The 20,286-nt window shown below is 44.9% G+C and overlaps 1 protein-coding gene across 5 annotated transcripts in view; it reads left to right on the top strand.

The window, feature by feature from the left end:
- Positions 1-8,658: 8,658 nt before the first annotated feature.
- The window catches only part of LOC147679996 (zinc metalloproteinase-disintegrin-like VLAIP-B), a 242,830-nt gene continuing 231,202 nt past the window's right edge, over positions 8,659-20,286 (top strand). For 3 of the 5 annotated variants that reach the window (XR_015300922.1, XM_086943536.1, XM_086943535.1), the window contains exon 1: positions 8,659-8,907. Coding sequence is in view for 4 of the 5 variants with exons in the window: in XM_086943536.1 (XP_086799662.1) it covers positions 8,856-8,907 (52 nt within the window). In the remaining variant the exon portion in view is untranslated. The remainder of the gene's footprint in view (positions 8,908-20,286) is intronic. The other 2 variants (XM_086943537.1, XM_086943534.1) reach the window with 2 other exon arrangements.

Below are 20,286 nucleotides of genomic sequence, written 5' to 3'. Positions count from 1 at the left end.
TTAAGCATCACTTTAGGATGATAGTAGCCATCACATTTGTTGGACATTAGAATGCGTTACAATTACAGCCCCTAAAGGTATCACAGATGAAATCATAGAATTACGCATATACCGCCAGACACCCTAGCAGGAATGTCCGGCAACATAACCCCACTTTGCTTATGACATCACCTTACACAGGTACTTCACATTACACATGTGACCTTCAGTCCCTCTAAAATCAATAACCTTAGTAAATGCAGTTCTTGTGCAATTACACCTCTTCACCTCCAGGGGATGCCCTTCTCCAGACATCCCCAGCTCAGCCCTTCTAAATTCTCTTCCAGCAGTAGCATAAAAGTTCCAGCCCGAGAGGAGTTAACATGCTGGCTGAGCCCTTAGGGGGGTTATCCTTTTCAAGTCCCCATGAGACTTAGGGGGGGACTTCTTTTCATGCGGGGGAAGCTGCGTTCTCCTGCAGCTCCCCCTGCACCCTTGCACACATATGTTGGTGACCCCCTTCTCCTGGGGCCACCACAAGCCAAGAAAATGTTGTTTTGACCTTGCAGGCCGGTCCTGGCCTGCAAGGCAATATGGGAAGGTTTGTATTTGTGAACATGGGGGAGAGTCGCGATATGGGCCTCCGGCTGCTGTGGCTGTCCGTTGGAGGGTCCGGTCCCACCCGGACCCCCCCAGGTAAGTGCTATGGCTCAGGGAGCCAACCCCAGGCAGCTCATGCCCATTTTCGGGGGCCCAGTCCCACCTGGGCCCCTCTCAGCACATTTGGTTCCTTCGGAGGCCATGGTCCCACCCGGTACCCCCATGTCTTCTCGGTCAGAGGGCGGCCCAGGGAGCCCATCCCCGGCTATCCCGGGCTGCACCCGCTGGCTCCCCACCTGGCCAGCACCCTCGAGTGCTGGCCTCGGGAGCCGGCACTCCTCTTCTGGTCTGCCAGCTCCGGCACGCAGACCTTTGCCGGCTCCTCCGGCGTTCTTGGCACTCCCAGCTCGCCTTACAGCACCCGGGGCCTGAGGATGGGATCCTGGGCCCCTGAACATCTTCAGAGGGGCGTGATGGCACTCCCCCATCCAGCGTCATCGGGGGCCAGGGTGGGCTCCTGGCATTCAACCTGGGGGCATCTCTTCACGGGGAGCCTGACTTTGCTTGGGAGCCTGGGGATGAAATATATATGTATTTATTCAAAACACAACCCATCTCTCTTTTTGAGGTCAGAGGTACAAGTACAATACAAGGAAGTTAATTAGCATACGATAAGTTGCACAGTATACGTTTTGCCCTAGGGGCCTCAGAAACCATATACTAAAATAGTGGTATAAGAACCACTTGAGAATTAGAAAGCAGGCCTGGGGCCTGTGGAATCGCTGGGGCTACTCTAAACAACCCAACGTTAGGATGTAAGAGGCCCATGGGAGACGCGTGCAGTGTCTAAACACAGACGCGGGTTACCATTGACTTTCGATGGGAAACGAACAAGTTACAGATTTACAATTTAAGGACACTTCTAAATGAACTACGATGGAACCCTTTTAGACTTACACACTTGGAGAGCCAATACCCTCGAGACTATCAGAGTACTTGTGTTACCTCACCCACGGAAACCGGGTGCATAGGTCTCTTTTGGTGTCGGGTTTCGTCATCGATTTCAATGGGGATCTGCAAAGAAGTGCTGCAGGCAACCAGAGGAAAAGTGTCAGGGTGGATCCAAGGGTGGATCAAAGATCTGACGAACCTGAAAGCAGAGGAGACAGAGTCTGGGCCACTAGCCCGTGACCAGGGCGGCGATAGAAAGATGCCACCAGATGTCGGGTGATTTCAGGTGAAAAGGTGAAGTTTGTCTCTTCAGCCACGAGGTCCAGGAGGTGTCGACGACAGCAAGGATCTGGATTCAAGCTTTCACACAACGGATCTAGTTGACTGCGGTGGTGGTATCCGGATTGGACCCAACAAGTCTTGGCAAACGCAACCTGAGCAGGATGTCAAGATTAGCTTTGATGCAGACCAGCAAAGTCTGTGGAACTTCTCCTTTGCAGAGAAGTTTGAGCAAGCCTATAGCAATCAGGAACGCAAGTTGAAGCAAAGGGTGTTGTCTTCTTGGGGACTCACAAGCCAACAGACTAGGAACCGCGAAGATGAGTCAAGCTGAAATGCACAAAGCGGGCCCACAGGACACTCATGGAGTGTGGGCCTCTAAGCTTTGGTGCAAAATGTGCTTGGGCTGGAGCTTCAAGCACCCCAATGCACAACTTCGGGATACCTCGGGAAGTAGATGCAGGCAGTAAAATGCAGGATGGCCAGGAGTTCCAGTCCCACGTCTCTCGTGTCCGCCACGGGTCTTAGCTTTGCTGTGAGTGAAGGTTGGGTCAGAGATGTCTGGAAGTCTATGTCTTGTGTTGCAGATTCTTCAGGATCCGGTGGGAACCTCAAAAATGCAGACTGGCAAAGATGCTGTTGGTGCCTGTTTGGACAGGGTGGTCACTCCGTGACCACAAGGGAGATTTCTTCCATCTTCCAGTTGAAATGGAATGTCTAAGGTCCAGGATAATTGTTGCAGAGTTTCGTCCAGGGTAATCTAAAGTCCTAGGGACTGGGGTGCTATACCTATAGCAAGTGTAGGGGTTGGACTAACTCTAAGGTCCCTCCTATGAGTGGACCTGGGGAGGGGCTGGTTACACCCCTTCCCCTTTGTCCAGTTGCGCACCAGAGCTGGGGCTGAGTGCCCCAGCAACCGGTTTGAACTCGGAAATGCATGGAGCACCTAGTGTGCCCCAGACAGTGTCTGGAAAGCATTCACTGAATGCAGCCCTCCCTGCCCCAATACACAAAGAGCCTGTCTGGGGTGGTGCCAGCACCACCCTGGGCAGGAAACCTATTGTCCAGTCCTCTCCTGCCAGAGTTTCGTCCAGCAGCAGGAGGGCAGACTCGTGTCTGTGGGAGCAGCATCCATTGTGTGATGCTGAGGCGCTGTTTAACTTTAACCGGGTAAACCAGTAACTACATGTCTTCTCCCTCTAGAAGGGTGGAATGCTACCCCCACCACCAGAACTGGTGGGGGGGGTAGTATTCCAAAGTGTTTGACACCTTACACAACATGTTTTGATAAAGCCAAACCAAAGTTATTATTAACAGCGAGGATTATAATGCACTTAAGAGTATATGGCATGGCTAAATCATAAAACAGCTATAAGGAGATGGTTCCGAAAGCTGCAGAGGGGCTCAGCTCATGCTAGGGCACCCTCTCACATAAAACCAAGCACTCTACCTCCAGGATTGTCGAGGTCTGCCTTAGGAGTGACTTATAGGTGTATATGTGTCTATATAGGTATATAGATATAGGTATACTATACCTAAGTAAGGGGTGATTACACCACCTTACCCAGGCTGTAAGAACAGACCTGAGGTGTCAGTTTGGAAGGCTAACCAGGGGTGGCACAATACATGCTGCAGCCCGTGGTAGGCCTAGGGTGCACCTATGCCCTGGGTATCTAGGGTACACTATACAGGGGCTCACAAGGGTGACCCAGTTACCAATCTGGTATGTACCTAAAGTACATGGTATCAATTTAGAGAGAGAACAGCTGGGCTGTGGGCCTGGTTAGCAGGTCCACAGCCACCCTAAACTCGAAAAACAAGAGAATCACAGCAAAAAGTGGGGGTAACCATAGGAAACAGGCCTTACTCTCCTACAGTGATAGAGAAAGAAAAATGCCAATTCCGGGTGTCTTTGGTGAACTATCTGGGGCACACAATTTCCAGGGAAGGGATTAGTCCAAAGTTTGTTTTGACTGAAAGCATCATGAAGGCACCTAAACCTGCAAACAGAGACAAAGTGCGATCCTTTTTGGGGTTGGCTGAGTTCTGCTCCTAGTTTTGCCACTTTATCTTCACCTCTGATGTTGTTACTCAGGACGTGTACTAAATTCACCTGGTCTGATGCGTGTTCTGTTGCTTTTCAACAGTATCAAGGAAGTTATTGGTGCCATGCCTAATTTAGGACATTGTGCTGCCTGTAAAAAGACAGTGTTGTCTACTGATGCCAGCATGCAAGGGTTGGGAGCGGTGCCCTCACAAATTGTTGTTGGTGAACCCAAGAATGTCGCTTTTGCTTCACGTTCTCTCATGCGAGCTGAGGAACGTTACTCCTTGATTGAGCGAGAAGCATTGACTGTCTTCTGGGCGCTTCATCATTTTAAGTTTTACCTTTGGGGCATACCTGTGGTGGTTAGATCTGATCACCGTCCTCTTTGTCAGGCCTTTACATACAGAGACATAGAGAATTTATCTCCAATAATCAAAATTTGGATGGAGGGTTTAACGGAGTTCAATTTCAGTGTGGAATATGTGCCTGGCCCAAAAAATACTGTTGCTGATTTTCTGGCTAGAATGACTTTGAATGAGTGTGGTGGAGAAGTTGAAAATTCTCTTGTGGCGTGGGTACATGAATCTGCTGTTAATGTGGAGTCATCGTCTGTGGCTTCTCAAAGTGATAAAGGAGTTGATTAAGGAATACACTGTGAAGGGTTTGCCTGCGAACAAGGAGGTGCCAGAGTGTGTGAAGTGTTTTTTGAAAGTGAAGGATGAGTTGTGTGTCACTGATGGGAAATTGTTGAAAGGCAACCGAGTAATACCTCCTGGTAGTCTGTGGAGTAAGCTTGTTAATTTGGCCCAAGAAGGACATCTTGGGAGAAATTTAACAAAAGCCAGAGTTCATGAATGGTATTTGTGGCCAACAATTGATCGGCAGATAGAGTAGGTAGTGAATGTTTGCTGGGGGTGTGCCAATAGTGGTAAGAGCAAAAAGACATGCACGGTTCCTCTTTTACCTGTGGAGGTTCCTGCAGAGCCTTGGTCCAAGTAAGGCCTAAACATTGCTGGTCCTTTTTTTTTTGTAAAACATTTTTTATTGAGAAAAACAAAAAAAACATCTGCAATAGCATGACACTACAGAAGGAGCAGTATGATAGGCATCAGTGGTACAGTAGGTAAAATTACAAAGACAGTCATATGGTGGAAAGTCGAGGGTGACGGGGGATCATCCCATGCAGGGGCGAGAGGGGGTTGACTTATTTCTCCACGATAGGAGTTCCACAAGCCCCACACCTGAGACCATTTTTTGGGACAGCCTTGTGATACATATACAGTCTTTTCTCTAAACATTGCCCAGTCCATGTCATTTTCCCATTCATGTGTCGTGGGCGAATCCGATGCCCCCCATCGCTGGGCAATATTTCTCTTGGCCAGCATTAGCCCCAATGATACCCACTGTGTCAGACAGAGATTCAGGTCCATTGGTTCCCATATGTTCAGGAGACACCTACGAGCCTCCACTCGGAGCTGTACAGACAAAACAGTATTGATGATATCGTAAATATCATGCCAGTAGGGTTGGATCCGCGTACAGTCCCAAACTATATGGAAGAAGGTCCCTGTCTGGCCACAGCCCGCCTGCAGGCGCCCTCCTCTACCCTCCCCATTCGTACCACTTGGGGCCCCATTACATAAATGCGGTGGGGAAGTTTTAATTGGACAAGACTGAGACAAGCTGGTATTGCTACGACACTGGGAGAGGAGATTGCCTCCTGCCATTCCTCGATTGCTGGTCCTTTTGAGCTGTTTGCGCATGATGAACAATATGTTTTGCTGTTAGTAGACTTTACAGCCAAGTGGGTTGTGACCAAATGTGTACCTGGAGTCAATACCAGAACAGTAATTGAATTTCTTATTGAGAAGTTTTCCAGAGAAGGCATTCCCATCATGTACAGCGGTGTTCAGTTTGTCTCCCATGAAATTAGTCTTTTAAAGAATTGTCCATCACGAATTACAAGACTGCTTTGTATTCACTGCAAGCCAATGGTTTAGCTGAGAGCATGAATAAGCTGATGAAATGGTGTGCTCAAAGGGCTTTGCAAACAAAGTCTTCTATGAAGAGTATGCTCAGGGAGACATGGTGGGTACATCATAACACACCCAATCGTCTCACTTTGGTTTCTCCTTTTACAGTTTTGAGGGGTAGGAAACCACCTGACAATTTGAGTCCTGCTTGGATGCGTTTGGGTGTTTCTGATGAGAGCAGGGGTGAGCAACTTGTGGATAAATATAAGGACAGGCTTGACAAAAGTAACTGTGCTCAAGGCAGAATTTGGAGAGTGGGAGATGAAGTGTTGATCAGGAATCCTGGACTCTTGACAAAATGTCGTTCCAGATTCCTGGGTCCTTTAGTCATCACAGAAGTGAGAAAGAATGTTGTTGTTTTGAGTTCTGGCGATGTGTAGAGTATGTCTAGATTGGTCAAGTGGAATGGAAGCTCTCAAGTGTCTGAGCGGTCTGCATGTGATTTGGATGATGTTGTATCTGGTGATCATCTTGGTTCTGTTGTGTCTGGGGTTCAGAATTCTAGGGCGTTGAGGTTCAAACCTACATGGCACCAAGATTATGATATGGCTTGAAATATTTCATTGTTTTGGCATTGTACTTTTTCTTACATTATTTTTCTTTTTCTTCTTTCTTTTTGATAATGATTGAGGGGAAGATGTGTTATGGGCTATCTTATTTCGTCATCTTTCTATGCATCTCTTTCTATGCAAGTGTTTACTGCACCTGTTGCTGAGCAGCACCTCACTGTTCTATTTGTCATCCATGATAGCACAATTGTTGGTTCTGGGTTTGAAGGTCTGTCTCAGTTGGTGTGGTAGTTGGATTTGAGCTTCTCCATGGGCTGGTGGTCCATTTAACTCCTGCCTAAATAAATACGTAAAAAAGGACTATTGGCATTTGGACTTCCTATTTACCAGAGCCTTTATATGAAAAGTTCATTGGTCATGAATACACTTCAAATGTATACAATTCATCTAAATATGTACCTTTATACATTAATTGTTTGATTACATTAAAAAAATCTCTAGCACTTCACTTACACGTTATTACAATTTACGTTCCAATGCCCTAATGTTCATACAACAACAGATTATATGTGGATGCGAACTAACCATGATTATAATGCACCCTTACAAATGAAAGAGCAAGGTTGCGCTCTAGCACCACCAAGGATACAATGCTGCAGCCTTTTGATTTTCTCTTACAAATCATTATTTTCAGGTTTCTTCGTGCAATGTGATCAACTGAAGTGACCCAGGACAACAACAGCTCCCATATTCAACCAGGATAATAGGCTAAAAGTGCAGCAAAGAGCCTTAATTTGATCATTCTATACACATACCCACAGAGCCGACAAAAATACTTTTTATAGTCTTTGAAATGTTTATGGCTGAATATATCATACAGTCCGGGGTTTTCCTTTGCTCCTAGAGTCCTAAATTTAAAATGTACTCCAAGTACCGGAATGCATTACTAAAACCTGGACTGGATGAGCTACTCACGCATGTTTCTGGTTAATTTGAGAGCTCTGCTGCTGGTCTCCTGCAAAGACAGTCACCGGACCTTTATGCAAATCAGATAGGCCAGCTGTCGGCCAATCCCTGAAGAAATCGGGTAGTTGGGCTGGATTTAGCCAATGCCCTGAAAGCATTCTTTATGCAAACTGTGAAGTCGCTGTAGTGCTCATGTTTCCGACCTCTTCATACCGGTAGAGTGAAAACCGTGTTTTTTTCGTGTTTTACCTGTGACCCTAACCCTATTGAAATAAACCACACTACATACACCCTGCCTGGATTTTCAAAGCTGTTCACGACTTACAGAGGAAATGTCTGAGTAATCACATGTTCTTTGTCTCAGTACACCTTGGCAGGTAAACTGCTGGGGAAATCTCTGCTTGAGGCGGAGGGAGGGAGGGGCTGAGCAGGCACCTGGAGGGCGGACTTACCGGGACATTTCGAATGAGTCATGCTCCGCTGATATGTTCATGAACTGAAAACGTTCTGCACGTTTACCGTCTTGTGAACTACACCAAGTCATCGCTTTGCTTTAAACATGTAAATAAATTATTCTTGCTTAGAAGCAATTTTTCAGTGGTTCTTAGAGGAGAGTGTAAGGGTTAGGGGGTTTATGCACAATATTCAAAATCTGAGCTTGGAAGAATGAATGAATTTTGGGAGTTGTAGTTTTCGTGTCACGGATTGCACTAAATTGACTTATCTGCCATTTTGCCGAAGGCTGGCTTGGAATTTAAAACAGTGCATTCTTTACGGCAAGCACCAGGTAATCAAGGACTAGTAGATTCAATATTATGAGTAACAACTACGAAGAAAACGCTAATAGCAAATATGTTATCGGATAACTTGGGGCAACTTGAAGTCTCTATTAGGAAGAATTATCTATATTCAATTTCACATAGCGCCTATTATTTCTTTGTGTTCTGTTACAAAGCACTTCCGAAGTGGCCGGACAAGGATGCACGGGGAAATGAAGGGATTTTCTCAAGATCGCACAGAGTGAAAAAGTGGCGGGGACATGAATAAAATCTCCCGTCTAGTATTCCTCATTTGGCAATTTAGACTCTAAACTAGGCCACCTTCCTAGTACATTTCTCTACTCACTCATTCCCCACTGTTCGAAGAAAGGTGCACACCCAGTACGTACAGAGAAGCCTGTTACAGATCCCGGTGCCCTATTCGATCTCACACAGGAATAGCCCCTCCCCTCCTTCGAAGAAGTGACATGTGCCATTTGCCATGCCGAACTTCCGCCTTCCCTCGCGTTGTTGTAACTTGAAGTGTTGTGCAACTCCTTCTGCAAACAGCCCGTGCCGCGCGCAGGTAGCGGGGAGGAGGGGGCTTGAGATAAAAGCTATCTTCCCCTTCCTTCCCCCCATTGAACAGGAGCATCGCGTGGGAAGCAGACGCAGGCTGCTGGAAGCCGAGACTCCGAGGTCTAGCCGCACCTGTCTGCCCAAGCGCCCTGCGATGTCCCCCCTTCTCGTGGCATCTGCAGTCCTGATACTTTTCCAGCAGCAAGGTGAGCGCTTCACTGATGTTACTCACTTCAGTGAGCTGGAAAATCCCGCAGGGACTGTCCATCCATGCAGGCAGTCCCCTCCCACACCACAGGGAAAGCGCTTTTTATCTGGTCGGTGTGCTACTGGGAGAACACACCGAACTGAAATGTACTTTATGTGTCTATTTGATCAATATTTTGAAGTTTGGTAAAAGACAGCGCTTAGAGCACTGGGGGCACGTTTTTAATAATTCAAAACACGGTTTAATATTTGAAAGATACACTGCAATCTTTACTTGCGTTGTACCACTCCCTGATACAGTGTCTTCAATACTCTCGGATTTTGAAAGCATTGATTGCATTTATCGGAGTTGGCACATTAGCTCATAAGAGGTACGCTGTGAATTGAATCGTCTGTAGCTTTTTTTTTTAAATACAAGTTGAATACTTCTATAAGCTCTAGTGTTGCTGATCGACTATATAACAACACCACATTATAACACACAACACCCTGAATGTATCAACTTAATGAGCGCTGTGATAAGTGTATGTGCAAACTGTATAGCAGAAATGTAGCCCACTGCTCTTCATAGGGTAGGAGTTCACATTTTTGGTTCATAATAGCTCTTTATTTGTGCTGTTGAATAAGTACCAAGGCTAAGTAAGGCACTGTAGCCACAGGGTGACTGAAGTTATGTGATTATGTGGCTGCGGTGTTTGCATGCATTTATGGGGGTTCTCAAGTGGTTTAGCCAGGGACATCTTAAGGATTTTGGGGGCCCGGAGGGGATTGTATTCTGAGGGCACCTGTTTTGAACAGTTTTTAGTTTATGATCCCTTTTCAGCTTTTTCCTGCCCTCTTTTGCTAGGGCAGCGCACATGCACACTCGCCCAGATTCTATATGTGTTGACATCTACTATTCAGGGATAGTGATGTGTGTTTTCAATATTGTAAAACAGCAACAGCTCATTAATATTACACAAATAATCTCCGACCCCCTCCCATTCCTCCTATATCAGGTCCTGATTTGATGTAAAGGAAACTTTACGGACATTGCTTGAAACATAAATGCAATATTTCTCTGCAAAATGTCTGTAATACACTTTGATGAGTCAATGAATTAAAGAGAAGCAGAATTAAAAAAAATCTGTTTAAGAAATATTGAAGGTCGCCAGGGCAAACCTTTGCAGAACCGAGATGGCTATCAGGGGTCCCTGGGCCAGAGCGCACTTCCTCTAACTTTTGTCAAGAGCAGAAACCAAAAACTCTTAATATTCGGATATTTCAGCAAAGCAAAAAAGAATGTTTATTTGCCTCGTCGCCCAGTTTTGTTCTTCATTGCCGCACTGTTCCAGTGCCTTGCTGTATGGCTACTAAACCTATTCCTTTGACATCTCCATGCAAGAGAAAAGGTAGCATTATGATTAAGTGTACCAGTTTTCAATTTTTACCGAAAAATACAGACAGAAAACGATCTATTTTACTATCTGGGTTTATTTTTAAATATGGATAAAAATGGAAATGTTTATTTTTTTGAGTGATTCTAAATGCTGATAGTCATGACTTCCAGGCCAATAGCTCTGCAGATTGATAGTTTAGAAAGTAAATAAAAAAGATAATGTGTATTAGTGAGGTTTAAGCAGCTGTATGTATGTACAATGTTGATACTAACACGTACATGCTTTCATACCAGTGTATTAATTTATCATTAAGGGGTATGTTTGTCAATGAAACCTGTCTGGTGTTCAAGTATCCATGTACATTTATTGGTTAAATAAATGTGGAAATCCGTTTCAGAATAAGTTTTCACAAAACCCAAATGGATATATGCAGATAAAATAAATATGGATAAATACAGACTGAAAAGTAAAAAAAAAAAAAAAACATAAAACTGGGAGCCCGAATTATGATTATGTAATCTCAGTTTAGATGTATTTTACAGTGTACAAACATGTTGATATCTAGGTCAAAGGGCTGCCATGCATTGTCTAAACTAAAGTATAAGGCCGAAAAATTGGGAGGAAAGAGTCGCAATAATGCTATTTGTATTGACATTAGCTAGCATGATACAACCTGAAATAAATCAATTATATCGTTGTCAGACTGTGGCAATTACTGCAAGCCTCCGCATTGTTGTCACATCGAGGGAAGCCTTTACTCTCTACAAATCTTCAACCTTCGGTGTATTTGTGTGTGGGTTATACATTTGGAGGCGTTTGCCTTGAAATGTTTGCTAACAATACATAATTCATTGATATCTTAAGCAGACATTTGTGCAAATATTGAAAACTAGATAAACACAACTGTTGACATTTATGCAGGCACACATTCATTATACCGCTTTTCCAGTTGACAAACTGATTTTGTACCAAAATTGTAGAGCTTTTATGGGTCTTAAGTAGTGGCACCATGGAGCATGATTGGTCCTTCTTGGATTCAACGCAACATTTGTTGAATGTGTTCCCATGACATGTGTGAGAGCTTCCACTTGTCATGGCTTCTTAGTGCAAGAATTTTCATGCTAGAACTTGTGAGCTCGTTCAGCAATAGTAATTGTATGGACACAAATTGACATCTATCAGTATAGCTGTCTCACCCCACTATGTTGCCTTTGTCCCTCCAAATTTCCCCGGCTTTTTACTTTGTGAAAATATTTTGTGGGACCTCTATTCATCAAGAGGGACGCCTCAAGATGTGAAGATGCACTGGGAGTGCCTTACTGACAGGGAGCACTGACCCGGTCAGTGCCACAGCGCACCCTTAAATGTGCTTGATGGGAATAGTGTCCCCTATCACAGCAAATGCTCTCTTCATGGTAGAGGCATGAACTGAAATGTGCATTAGTGAAAGGCAGACTGACTGTTTGAAGCTCCTGGTCCACCTTTCACGGTAGCCAACAGACTAACCTCACTTTTAAAGGAAATGGGGATTGGTATCCTCCTGCGGGTGGGGGTGCGGTGAGTGACTCTACCCGAGAGCTGGGGATGCCTGAGCGGGCCCTTAAATAAATTTTATAGAAACAGTCTTCTTTTCACAGCTCTGACTGCATGGCATATTTTTTGTGTCACAGTTCTTACACCTGCCAATGACCTCTCTGCCTGCATGTGTAATATGATGCGAGGGAAAAGGCACCAAATTATCTCATTTGCATCGCGCCACACTCCCCTGTAAATGAGGGAACACCCCTTGAGATTGCACCAGCGCTAAATGTGCACAAGCATCTGTGTCCTCTTTTGTAATACCAAAATGCCCCTGGAAAGCAAAAAATGGGAGCATTCACCCTTTGGGGACCTACGATACTTTGTATATTGTGCCCCCCAATAATGATGGGCACTGTTTCCAATCATGGACTTATAATTGATAATCTTAAAAGTCTGGGTGTTCTAACTTTGGTTTGCTTACTTTGAGCTAACTACTCAAACCCAACAGATAATACTTTATAATTTAAAAATCAAAGACTTTAGACCATATCTGTCATGACTGGTGAATTTGGCGTCTTTTAGTGTTCTCCAAGATGGGGGAGCGTTTTATTGGTCTACTCACCTTGAGGTTTCTAGGGGTGTAGCCTCGTTATGATCCCCCTTTGCACAGGCCTTGGCTGGTGGCAGTGATTTCATTTGCACACTTCTCACCCAGGCTGATACATTCTGGTTTCCCATTAATAAATGAAATTCAGTTGCTTGCGGCCTTTTCACATTTGTTTGTTTGATGTGCTTGAAAGTAAGAATTTTGTGCATAGGTTGTGCAATAAGCACAGACACCCGAAGGGGTACACAAAGGGGATAATTCACCATTACTAGCGGCACACTTTCCATTAGAATTCCCGATAGCTGATTGTGACTGTGTTGGTATTTTCACTAAGGAGGATCGATTCTCCCCCCCCCCCCCCAATTCAGCAAGAAGGAAAGTCCAATCCCCCCCTCCCCCCTCCTTCCACACACACACACACACACACACAGACACTCACTCTTTGTTCACCTGTTTATTTGCTGCCAGGTCAGAGGAGAATGCACCTGTTTTTTTTCAGGGCAGGCAACTCAACGTTGAAACTTGTCAGCAACATTTGGAGAGTGACCACAACAATGTACTCTGTGGAAGGAGTCAAGCGTTGCCTTTCCAGAAACCCCGAGTAGCTTCTCCAAATATCCTATCAAATATGTTGAACTTCTCAAGGGTGCACGCGCTGTGATTGGCAGTGGGGAACTGCCCATCTTCCAGGACTTGGAAATATAAACTAACGCTCACATCAAGCTTATTGAACTCCTTATTGGCTGAAGATCCACATGGACCCTGCTGCTAAATGTATAGCTCCGCGTTAGTCATGTCCTCTTGGCTGCACACCAGTCTGAAGCCTCGGCTCACCCTCCCTGTTACTACACCTGCCAAGTGGAAAATGCAAACCAGCACAATGAGTCCAGACACAAAGACACAGTGCCTAGAAGCCCTTTCTACCCAAAGTTATGAAGAGGACTGACCCAAGAAACTACATCTACGCGTGCAGGTGGCCTGGGAGGGGATTCTGCTTGGCCATCACATTGCTTCCCTGTACTGACTCATTGTTCCTGAACTCGAGTAGTAGCCATATTAAGAAGGGTCTGCCCTGTCAATTGTGGGCCCTTTGTACCCATAGTATGTACTTTTTATCAAGGTGTGTCCCTCCTGAGTGTCTGTTGACCTTTAGAAACTATTGCTCAAAGAAACGAAATGACACAATTTAACTGAATCTAGCAGCACTTAACTCTATTCTTTGCAATATTCTTATCTTCCTGGATAGTTTTTTTGTTTTGTTTTCAGAGTTTTATATAGCGCAGACTTGACCCGAAGGTATCGGGTATCAGATCGCTTTACATAGCACCAGTTGCATAACACAAGGGCACATTCATTTTTGTTTGGAGATTAAGCGATTTGTCCAGAATCACAGGATGTTGAGCGTCATTGCCGAGACTGAACCTGGGTCCTCACATTTGAGTTTTGCCATTAGGCCACACCCTCATCATACAGTTTAACTTCCTTTCCTGAACAATTCAAACACTTCCTAGTTATTTGCAGGTTAACGCTTCACTATAATTTGATTTCAATTGTTTTCTTCTGTGTCTATGAGCCAAAGGACTGCTGAGGATTGGGAAGTGATTCATCGTGATCCTCCATCTTACAGTGTTGTGTTTGTGATTGAGTGTCTATTGCAAATAGAGTCCGCTTGAAAACAGACGCTGGCCCGTTAAATTAGCATTTTGTTGCTTACCATCACTTTGTGATTGTACAGCATTTATATCAAGTGGCATGATTTATGACTGTAAAATCCTGCATTACACTTTCTGTGCTTTGCTTTTACCCATTAGACCCGCTTCCCTTATGTACACATACTCATATTATTAAGGCTTGTGAAGTTTCAAAAATCGATATCTCTGCCTAGACATCCATATCTTTAATGCTGCCATGTAACTGGGCTGTACAGTATTCCTTCTCAACAATTCACCACCGGCCTTTGAGCTAGGCCTTAAAACTCTTTCCACCTTAACGCACAGATTCCAGGACGACTAAGAGCCTGGCTTTCCATCAGGGTATCCATTGCCTTCATTACTTTGGGACAGCAATTCTCTCTCTCTCTCTCTCTCTCTCTCTCTCTCTCTCTCTCTCTCTCTCTCTCTCTCTCTCTCTCTCTCTCTCTCTCTCTCTCTCTCTCTCTCTCTCTCTCTCTCTCTCTCTCTCTCTCTCTCTCTCTCTCTCTCTCTCTCTCTCTCTCTCTCTCTCTCTCTCTCTCTCTCTCTCTCTCTCTCTCTCTCTCTCTCTCTCTCTCTCTCTCTCTCTCTTTTCTTTCTCTCTTTTCTTTCTCTCTTTCTCTTTCTTCTCTCTTTCTCTCTCTTCTCTCTCTCTCTCTCTCTCTCTCTCTCTCTCTCTCTCTTCACTCCCTTCTCCCTTCTCCCTCTCCCCCTTTCCTTCTCTCTCCCTTTCGTTACATCATTTGTCATTAAAAAGTTATAATTTCTGTGACATGACCCTAATAGTTTGTGCTGTTTATTGCCACACGCTGATGATACATATAATTAATTAATTCCTGTATTCAGTCATGTATTTGTACCTTCCTGCTGTGGGACTGGTGCTTTTTTTCTGCTGAAGTCTTCTCTGCATGTCTTACAGCTGTCTTATCTGCTGGTGGGACTGGTCTGGGTGGTCTCTTCCTTGCCCCATGGATAGTGTTCTTTTCATGGGCTCTCTCCTCCGTGGTTGATGGTTGTCCTATGTGTCTGCGTACCTTGACACCCTTTAAGAATTGCCTTCTCTTTGTGCATCGTGTGTTATTAGTTAATCTCCTTGTTCTTCGCTGCTCCCCTTGAAAGCAGCCATGACTTCATGCCACAAGTGTTCACACGGTTGTTCCTCAGTCCCTTGATATGTATTATATTGGGGTGCAATTGACACACTCAGGTGTGTTGGTGTAATTTGAATTGCGAACCTTAGGGCCCTCTGCAGGGTCAAACTGCAAAATCAGCACAGGCACCATCATAAAAGTGTTCCTTATGAGCAAATCCGATAGCTAAAAGTGGACCACGTTTGTAAATTGGGGCCGCTGTGATCTTGTAAAGACTCAGGACCTGATTCACAGAGATCCTCCGCAATCAAGGTGGAGGCTTGGCAGTTGTGGTGGGCTCTCCACACTTGTGGCTGGATCTCAGCACTGCAGTTTCTCATTCTGGAGATCCCACCATGAGCGTGGATATCTCACTACAAGTGTGGTGATCTCGACACGACTGTGGAGGCTCTTTGTTAATCCGGTCCAGATTCTATAGGTGTTTTGCGAGGAAATGAGGGCTGCATTTATCTGAGGTGGCTGCAGGCAATGTTTGTGATAATATCAGGGACTTCAACAGTAAAAACCAGATGACAAGACCATAAAACAGTCCCACAAATGGCTAAAAAATTGGCCCACTCACTGACCTTTCAGACCAACCATTTGGGCACTGCCAGAGTGCCCTACAGACCAGACCACCCTGGGCCATTCTTTCTTACGATCTGGGTGGGTAAACCTGACTCAGAGGCAGGTCTCGGCAGCACTCTTATATTTGTTATTACTTGGTTGTTCCCACGGCTGCAGGGATCTGGGGTGGTGGTAGGGGGGAGGAGCCTAACAATTATTCTTCCAGCTTATTTTATTGGTTGGCCCTTTTAAATTAAATATATTTTTATTGCCTGAATCAATGCACAAACGCAAACATGTGACCTCAAGGTCCCTAACAGACAACGGGCAGCAGGCGCATCTGCCCACTGAGCTGTCATGCAAGCGGACCAGGCTTTATCAGTTTGAACTATTCACTGTCTGGAACATTTAATCTTTAAAAATAGCTTGCAGCCAGGAATTATTCTCATTGGTTTAAGTTCCTGCTCTTGTGATTTCAATGTAAGCTGCATAAAGGACAGTTTCTCCGCACATTTTAAAGGGGACATGACCCAAACTCGGCAATTCATTTCCTGTGACATGATACAAGAATTCACTTGCAAAGTTTGCAATAGAGAGAGCAAACCATGAAATTATTATTATTATTATTATTATTATTAAAGGCTTTTATATCGCGCTCTATTACTAAAAAAATAGTATCCTGGCGCGCTGAAGGCAGAACAGTTTGGGAGAGGACTAATGGCTAATAACTGAACATAATGGCCAGTGGCGGCTGGTAGTGAACGGGGGTGGCAGTCGAGGGGGCAAGGGTGACCGGGGTAGAAAATAGAGCAAATAAAGAAAACTTACCTGCTGGTCGCATTGCTAGCCTCCTTGTCTCCTCAGTAGAAGGAAGCACTAAGGCTCCTTAAGCCAATGACAACACTGCAATTGAACATTGTGATTGGTCTGAGTGCCATGGTTCGGTGCTCAGAGAGCCTGTGCATGTTCCCCACCAATCCGTGTAATGCAGTCTGGTGGGGAACATACAAAGTGCGCAAGAATATTTGGCCGGCCTAAGACAGCCGGTCAAACATTCATGCACACTTTGAGTGTGCTCACCACTCTGTTCTGTTGTTATCACCTTTTATTTTTCCTCTGCACTGTTCTTAAAGCAGTGGGGCGACGCTCCTCCGCCTTAGCGGAGGGACTGCCTCTTGACATGGTCCACTGTGTTCAGTGCTTGCTGTTGACATTTGTATGTGATCTGCAAAAATCACAGATTCCTGTTGTATGGATTTGAATTCTGACCGGGCCCAATCAGCCTTTCATCTTTACGAGGTCGATAAAGTGTTTCAGGGGTCTACCATTGCTTTTCTTAAGTGCGTTAGAATTCAGGTGCAAGTGTGTTGTATTTCTAACCAAATTAGAGTATTCAAGATTACAAAGATGTGCATTTTGTTTAATTGGGTGCAAATGTAAAGTTTTATCATGTTAAAGTTAAGCACATTTATGTGCTTTGGGTTCTTTTCTCATTCTGCATCAATCCTGTCTTCAGCAGGACTGCGCCACCTTTCAAACATTCGCATCAATGTCACTATAAAAGTGCTTTTGGCAGATCTTGACACTATCCAGCGGCGCACAACAATGACAAGCAAACTGTGACCCAAGAAGAGAGTACAGGGCATAGAGCGAAAGAGTGCACAGTTCCTTGCTGTCTTGTGTCATTGGGTCTTCCTTTAAACAGGGGCGGCTCCTCCATTAGGGCGGAGGAGCGTCTCCCCACTGCTTTCTCGCAGTGCTAGAAGCAGAAACATAAAATGGTAAAACTACCATTTCATGTTTCTGCTCCTCGCACTGCGAGAAAGCAGAAGGGTTTGTTTGGGGGCAGGCGGGTGGGCAGGTCTGATCGAAACCGGGGAGGAGTTGTTGCCCAATGCTGTGGGCCCTGACTGTTTGGTCGGCCCCAGAGACCTGAGCAAACCAGTCATGCGCACTTTCCCATATTCTCTATGTAGGCTGCATGCAGCCTACATAGAGAAAATGGCCTCCCCATAGGTGCCTGGCCGGGCGACGTCCCACCGATCATAACGCTGCCATTGCAGCGTTCTGATTGGCTTATGAGAGGGAGGCTGCTTGTGGTGTTGCGCTCTAGTCTACGGCAGACAGCGCGATGACGCGCTGCGCAGTAGCTAGTGCGTGAGACGCACGCATGCGCAGAGCGAGGCTGAGGAAAGCGCGCGAGGACATTAACAGCAGAAGCGAACGGAGCCCGAGATAGTTAGACGCTCGGCGCTCTATGGAAGAGTTAAGATGTTAAACAGTGAATAAATTAAGGAGCAAACCTACCCATGCTTCCTGTGCTTTGTGGGGACCAGATACAACATTACATGGCTGCTTCCTGTTCAGGAAAACACAGGTTCCGTCCAGTAGCTGAGGCGGCCAACCCCCCCTCCCTACCCCACTCCCCGCCCACCCCCGAGTCATGCCAGCTGCAACTGCTTTTACACCTGATTTTTAGGTGGGGCTTGGAAGGGCAGCTTTTTGCAAGACCGATCTTTACGAATTCCTTCAAATATCATGGAGTGGGCTTTTTTGCTCTACCCACAGAAGTATTACTACTGAACCATATACTATTGGGTGTTTGCTGTATCATTCCACATCCCATGGAGTGTTTGCAATAAAATGCATAAGGGATTTTTAAATTATTGTTTTACATTTCTACAGTACTGTGATTCAGCACACATTAAATTATTTAGCTCACAAATGCATGCATATAGCAAGCAAACACATGTATTTCCCACTATATATGGCTCTAAAAAAACAAAAAAACCAATGCTTAGTAAGAACTGGAAATGCAAGCCAGACTTCCTGATTTTGACATTACTTGCCCATTTAATATTACTGAGGGCAATGATTTTGGACTTGTGGATGAGCCAGAAGCCACTAGGTGCTTTCTGTGAGTTCACTTTCTATGGAGTTGTTCAGCATTGCCTCTCCCAATTGGTACTCTCTTTATTTCCCTGGCATCAGTGCACTGAACCTGCATTGCATAGGCCGACATGTTGAGTACTCAATTTTGCCTTTCACTCTTTGAGAATATTAATATATTTGACTTTGAATAATGGCTACAAGTACAAGTTGTTCCATGTCACCAAGAATAGTGTTCCAATTCCAGAGCTCCTAGGTTTCCATACTTTCCACGTTTAATTAGTTTGTCAAGTTTAGACTTGTTATGTTGCCACATTTAGATTTGTTATCCTATCTAATCATTAAAAAAGCGAGACTACAAGTTCCAGATTTCAAAGAAAATTCGCGGAATGTTTGAGCTTCTCACGTGGAGCAGGGACGTTTGAAAACGTTTTAATTGTAGGCTTTTGTTTAACCCAATGATGTTTGCTTGCCATATTCACTTCATTTGATCCAATTAAACAAGTGCATTTCAAAATATGATAGAAGAGCCCAGCACTAGCTCACCACATCCTTGGTGACATGGAATCATAAGGTAACTTAAATATTAGTGTTTGTATATAGTGCTTTGATGCTGCAGCATACAGCTGTAAACACTACCCACAAATACACTCATCTAATTATTCCATGTGCTCCACAGTCCCCTGCTGAAGAGGTTTGAAAATCAGGTTTTTCTGTCTGTGATTTTAAGTTTTTTAAAATTTGTGGCTCAACCTTATTGTGGAGGTATTGCTTAAGTCTTCTGATGTAGTGCTAATTGCGTTCTACAATACAGTCTATGTGTTAGACTAACACTTACGACCGTGCAGTTTATAAAAAAAAAACATGTGCTGTTAACGGCTGTCAGTTTTGGGTTAGACTTTCATCACAGATCCTCCTTTCCAGTCTTTACTTCTGCTATTCATAAGCTTTTTCTTGGTCTCATATCTACTTTCAGAAACCACAATATGAAAGCGGAATAAATGAAAGAGAACTGGTCATCTGCCGCACACTGACAGGTCAGAAATGGGAGCCATTTAGACATGATCACATCTCCCCTTCCCTGAAAATATGTAAATGGCTCCCGACCGAAGCCTTTGCTGCTTCCACCCACCAAGTCCTCTACACCAGGAAACAAGCTTTCGTTACGTCCAAACTCTCTAAGGCGGGCCAGACAAAAATCTTGGAAGCACCAACACTCTGCTTCTCAACCCATCAAAAAAACACAAACAAAAAGCCTTCACCTGCTCCTTTTCTGGCAATGCACTCAAAATCAGGAATGCCCTGCCAATGAATATACGGACTATACCCTCTTTTATGAGCTTCAAAAGACAGTAAGAAATTCTTCTCCTCAACCTACACTTAAACCCTTCTGACTCCAACACCTAGCCCACCACTGGACTCTTTTTTCCCCTCCATAAACTGCTGTAACCCAACCCTCAATCAAGTGTGTATTTTACAATCTATGCTCTCCAATCACCAGCCGCGGCCGCTAGTTGGAGTACCTGTCGGGCGGTGACGTGGGGAGGTGGAGGGACAGGGTGGGGGGCAGTAATGTATGGATTATGGAGCTTTA

The sequence above is a fragment of the Lissotriton vulgaris genome, chromosome 11 (genome assembly GCF_964263255.1).
Source record: "Lissotriton vulgaris chromosome 11, aLisVul1.2, whole genome shotgun sequence".
Classification (NCBI taxonomy): Eukaryota; Metazoa; Chordata; class Amphibia; order Caudata; family Salamandridae; genus Lissotriton; species Lissotriton vulgaris.
This window is presented reverse-complemented; position numbering and strand designations above follow the sequence as displayed.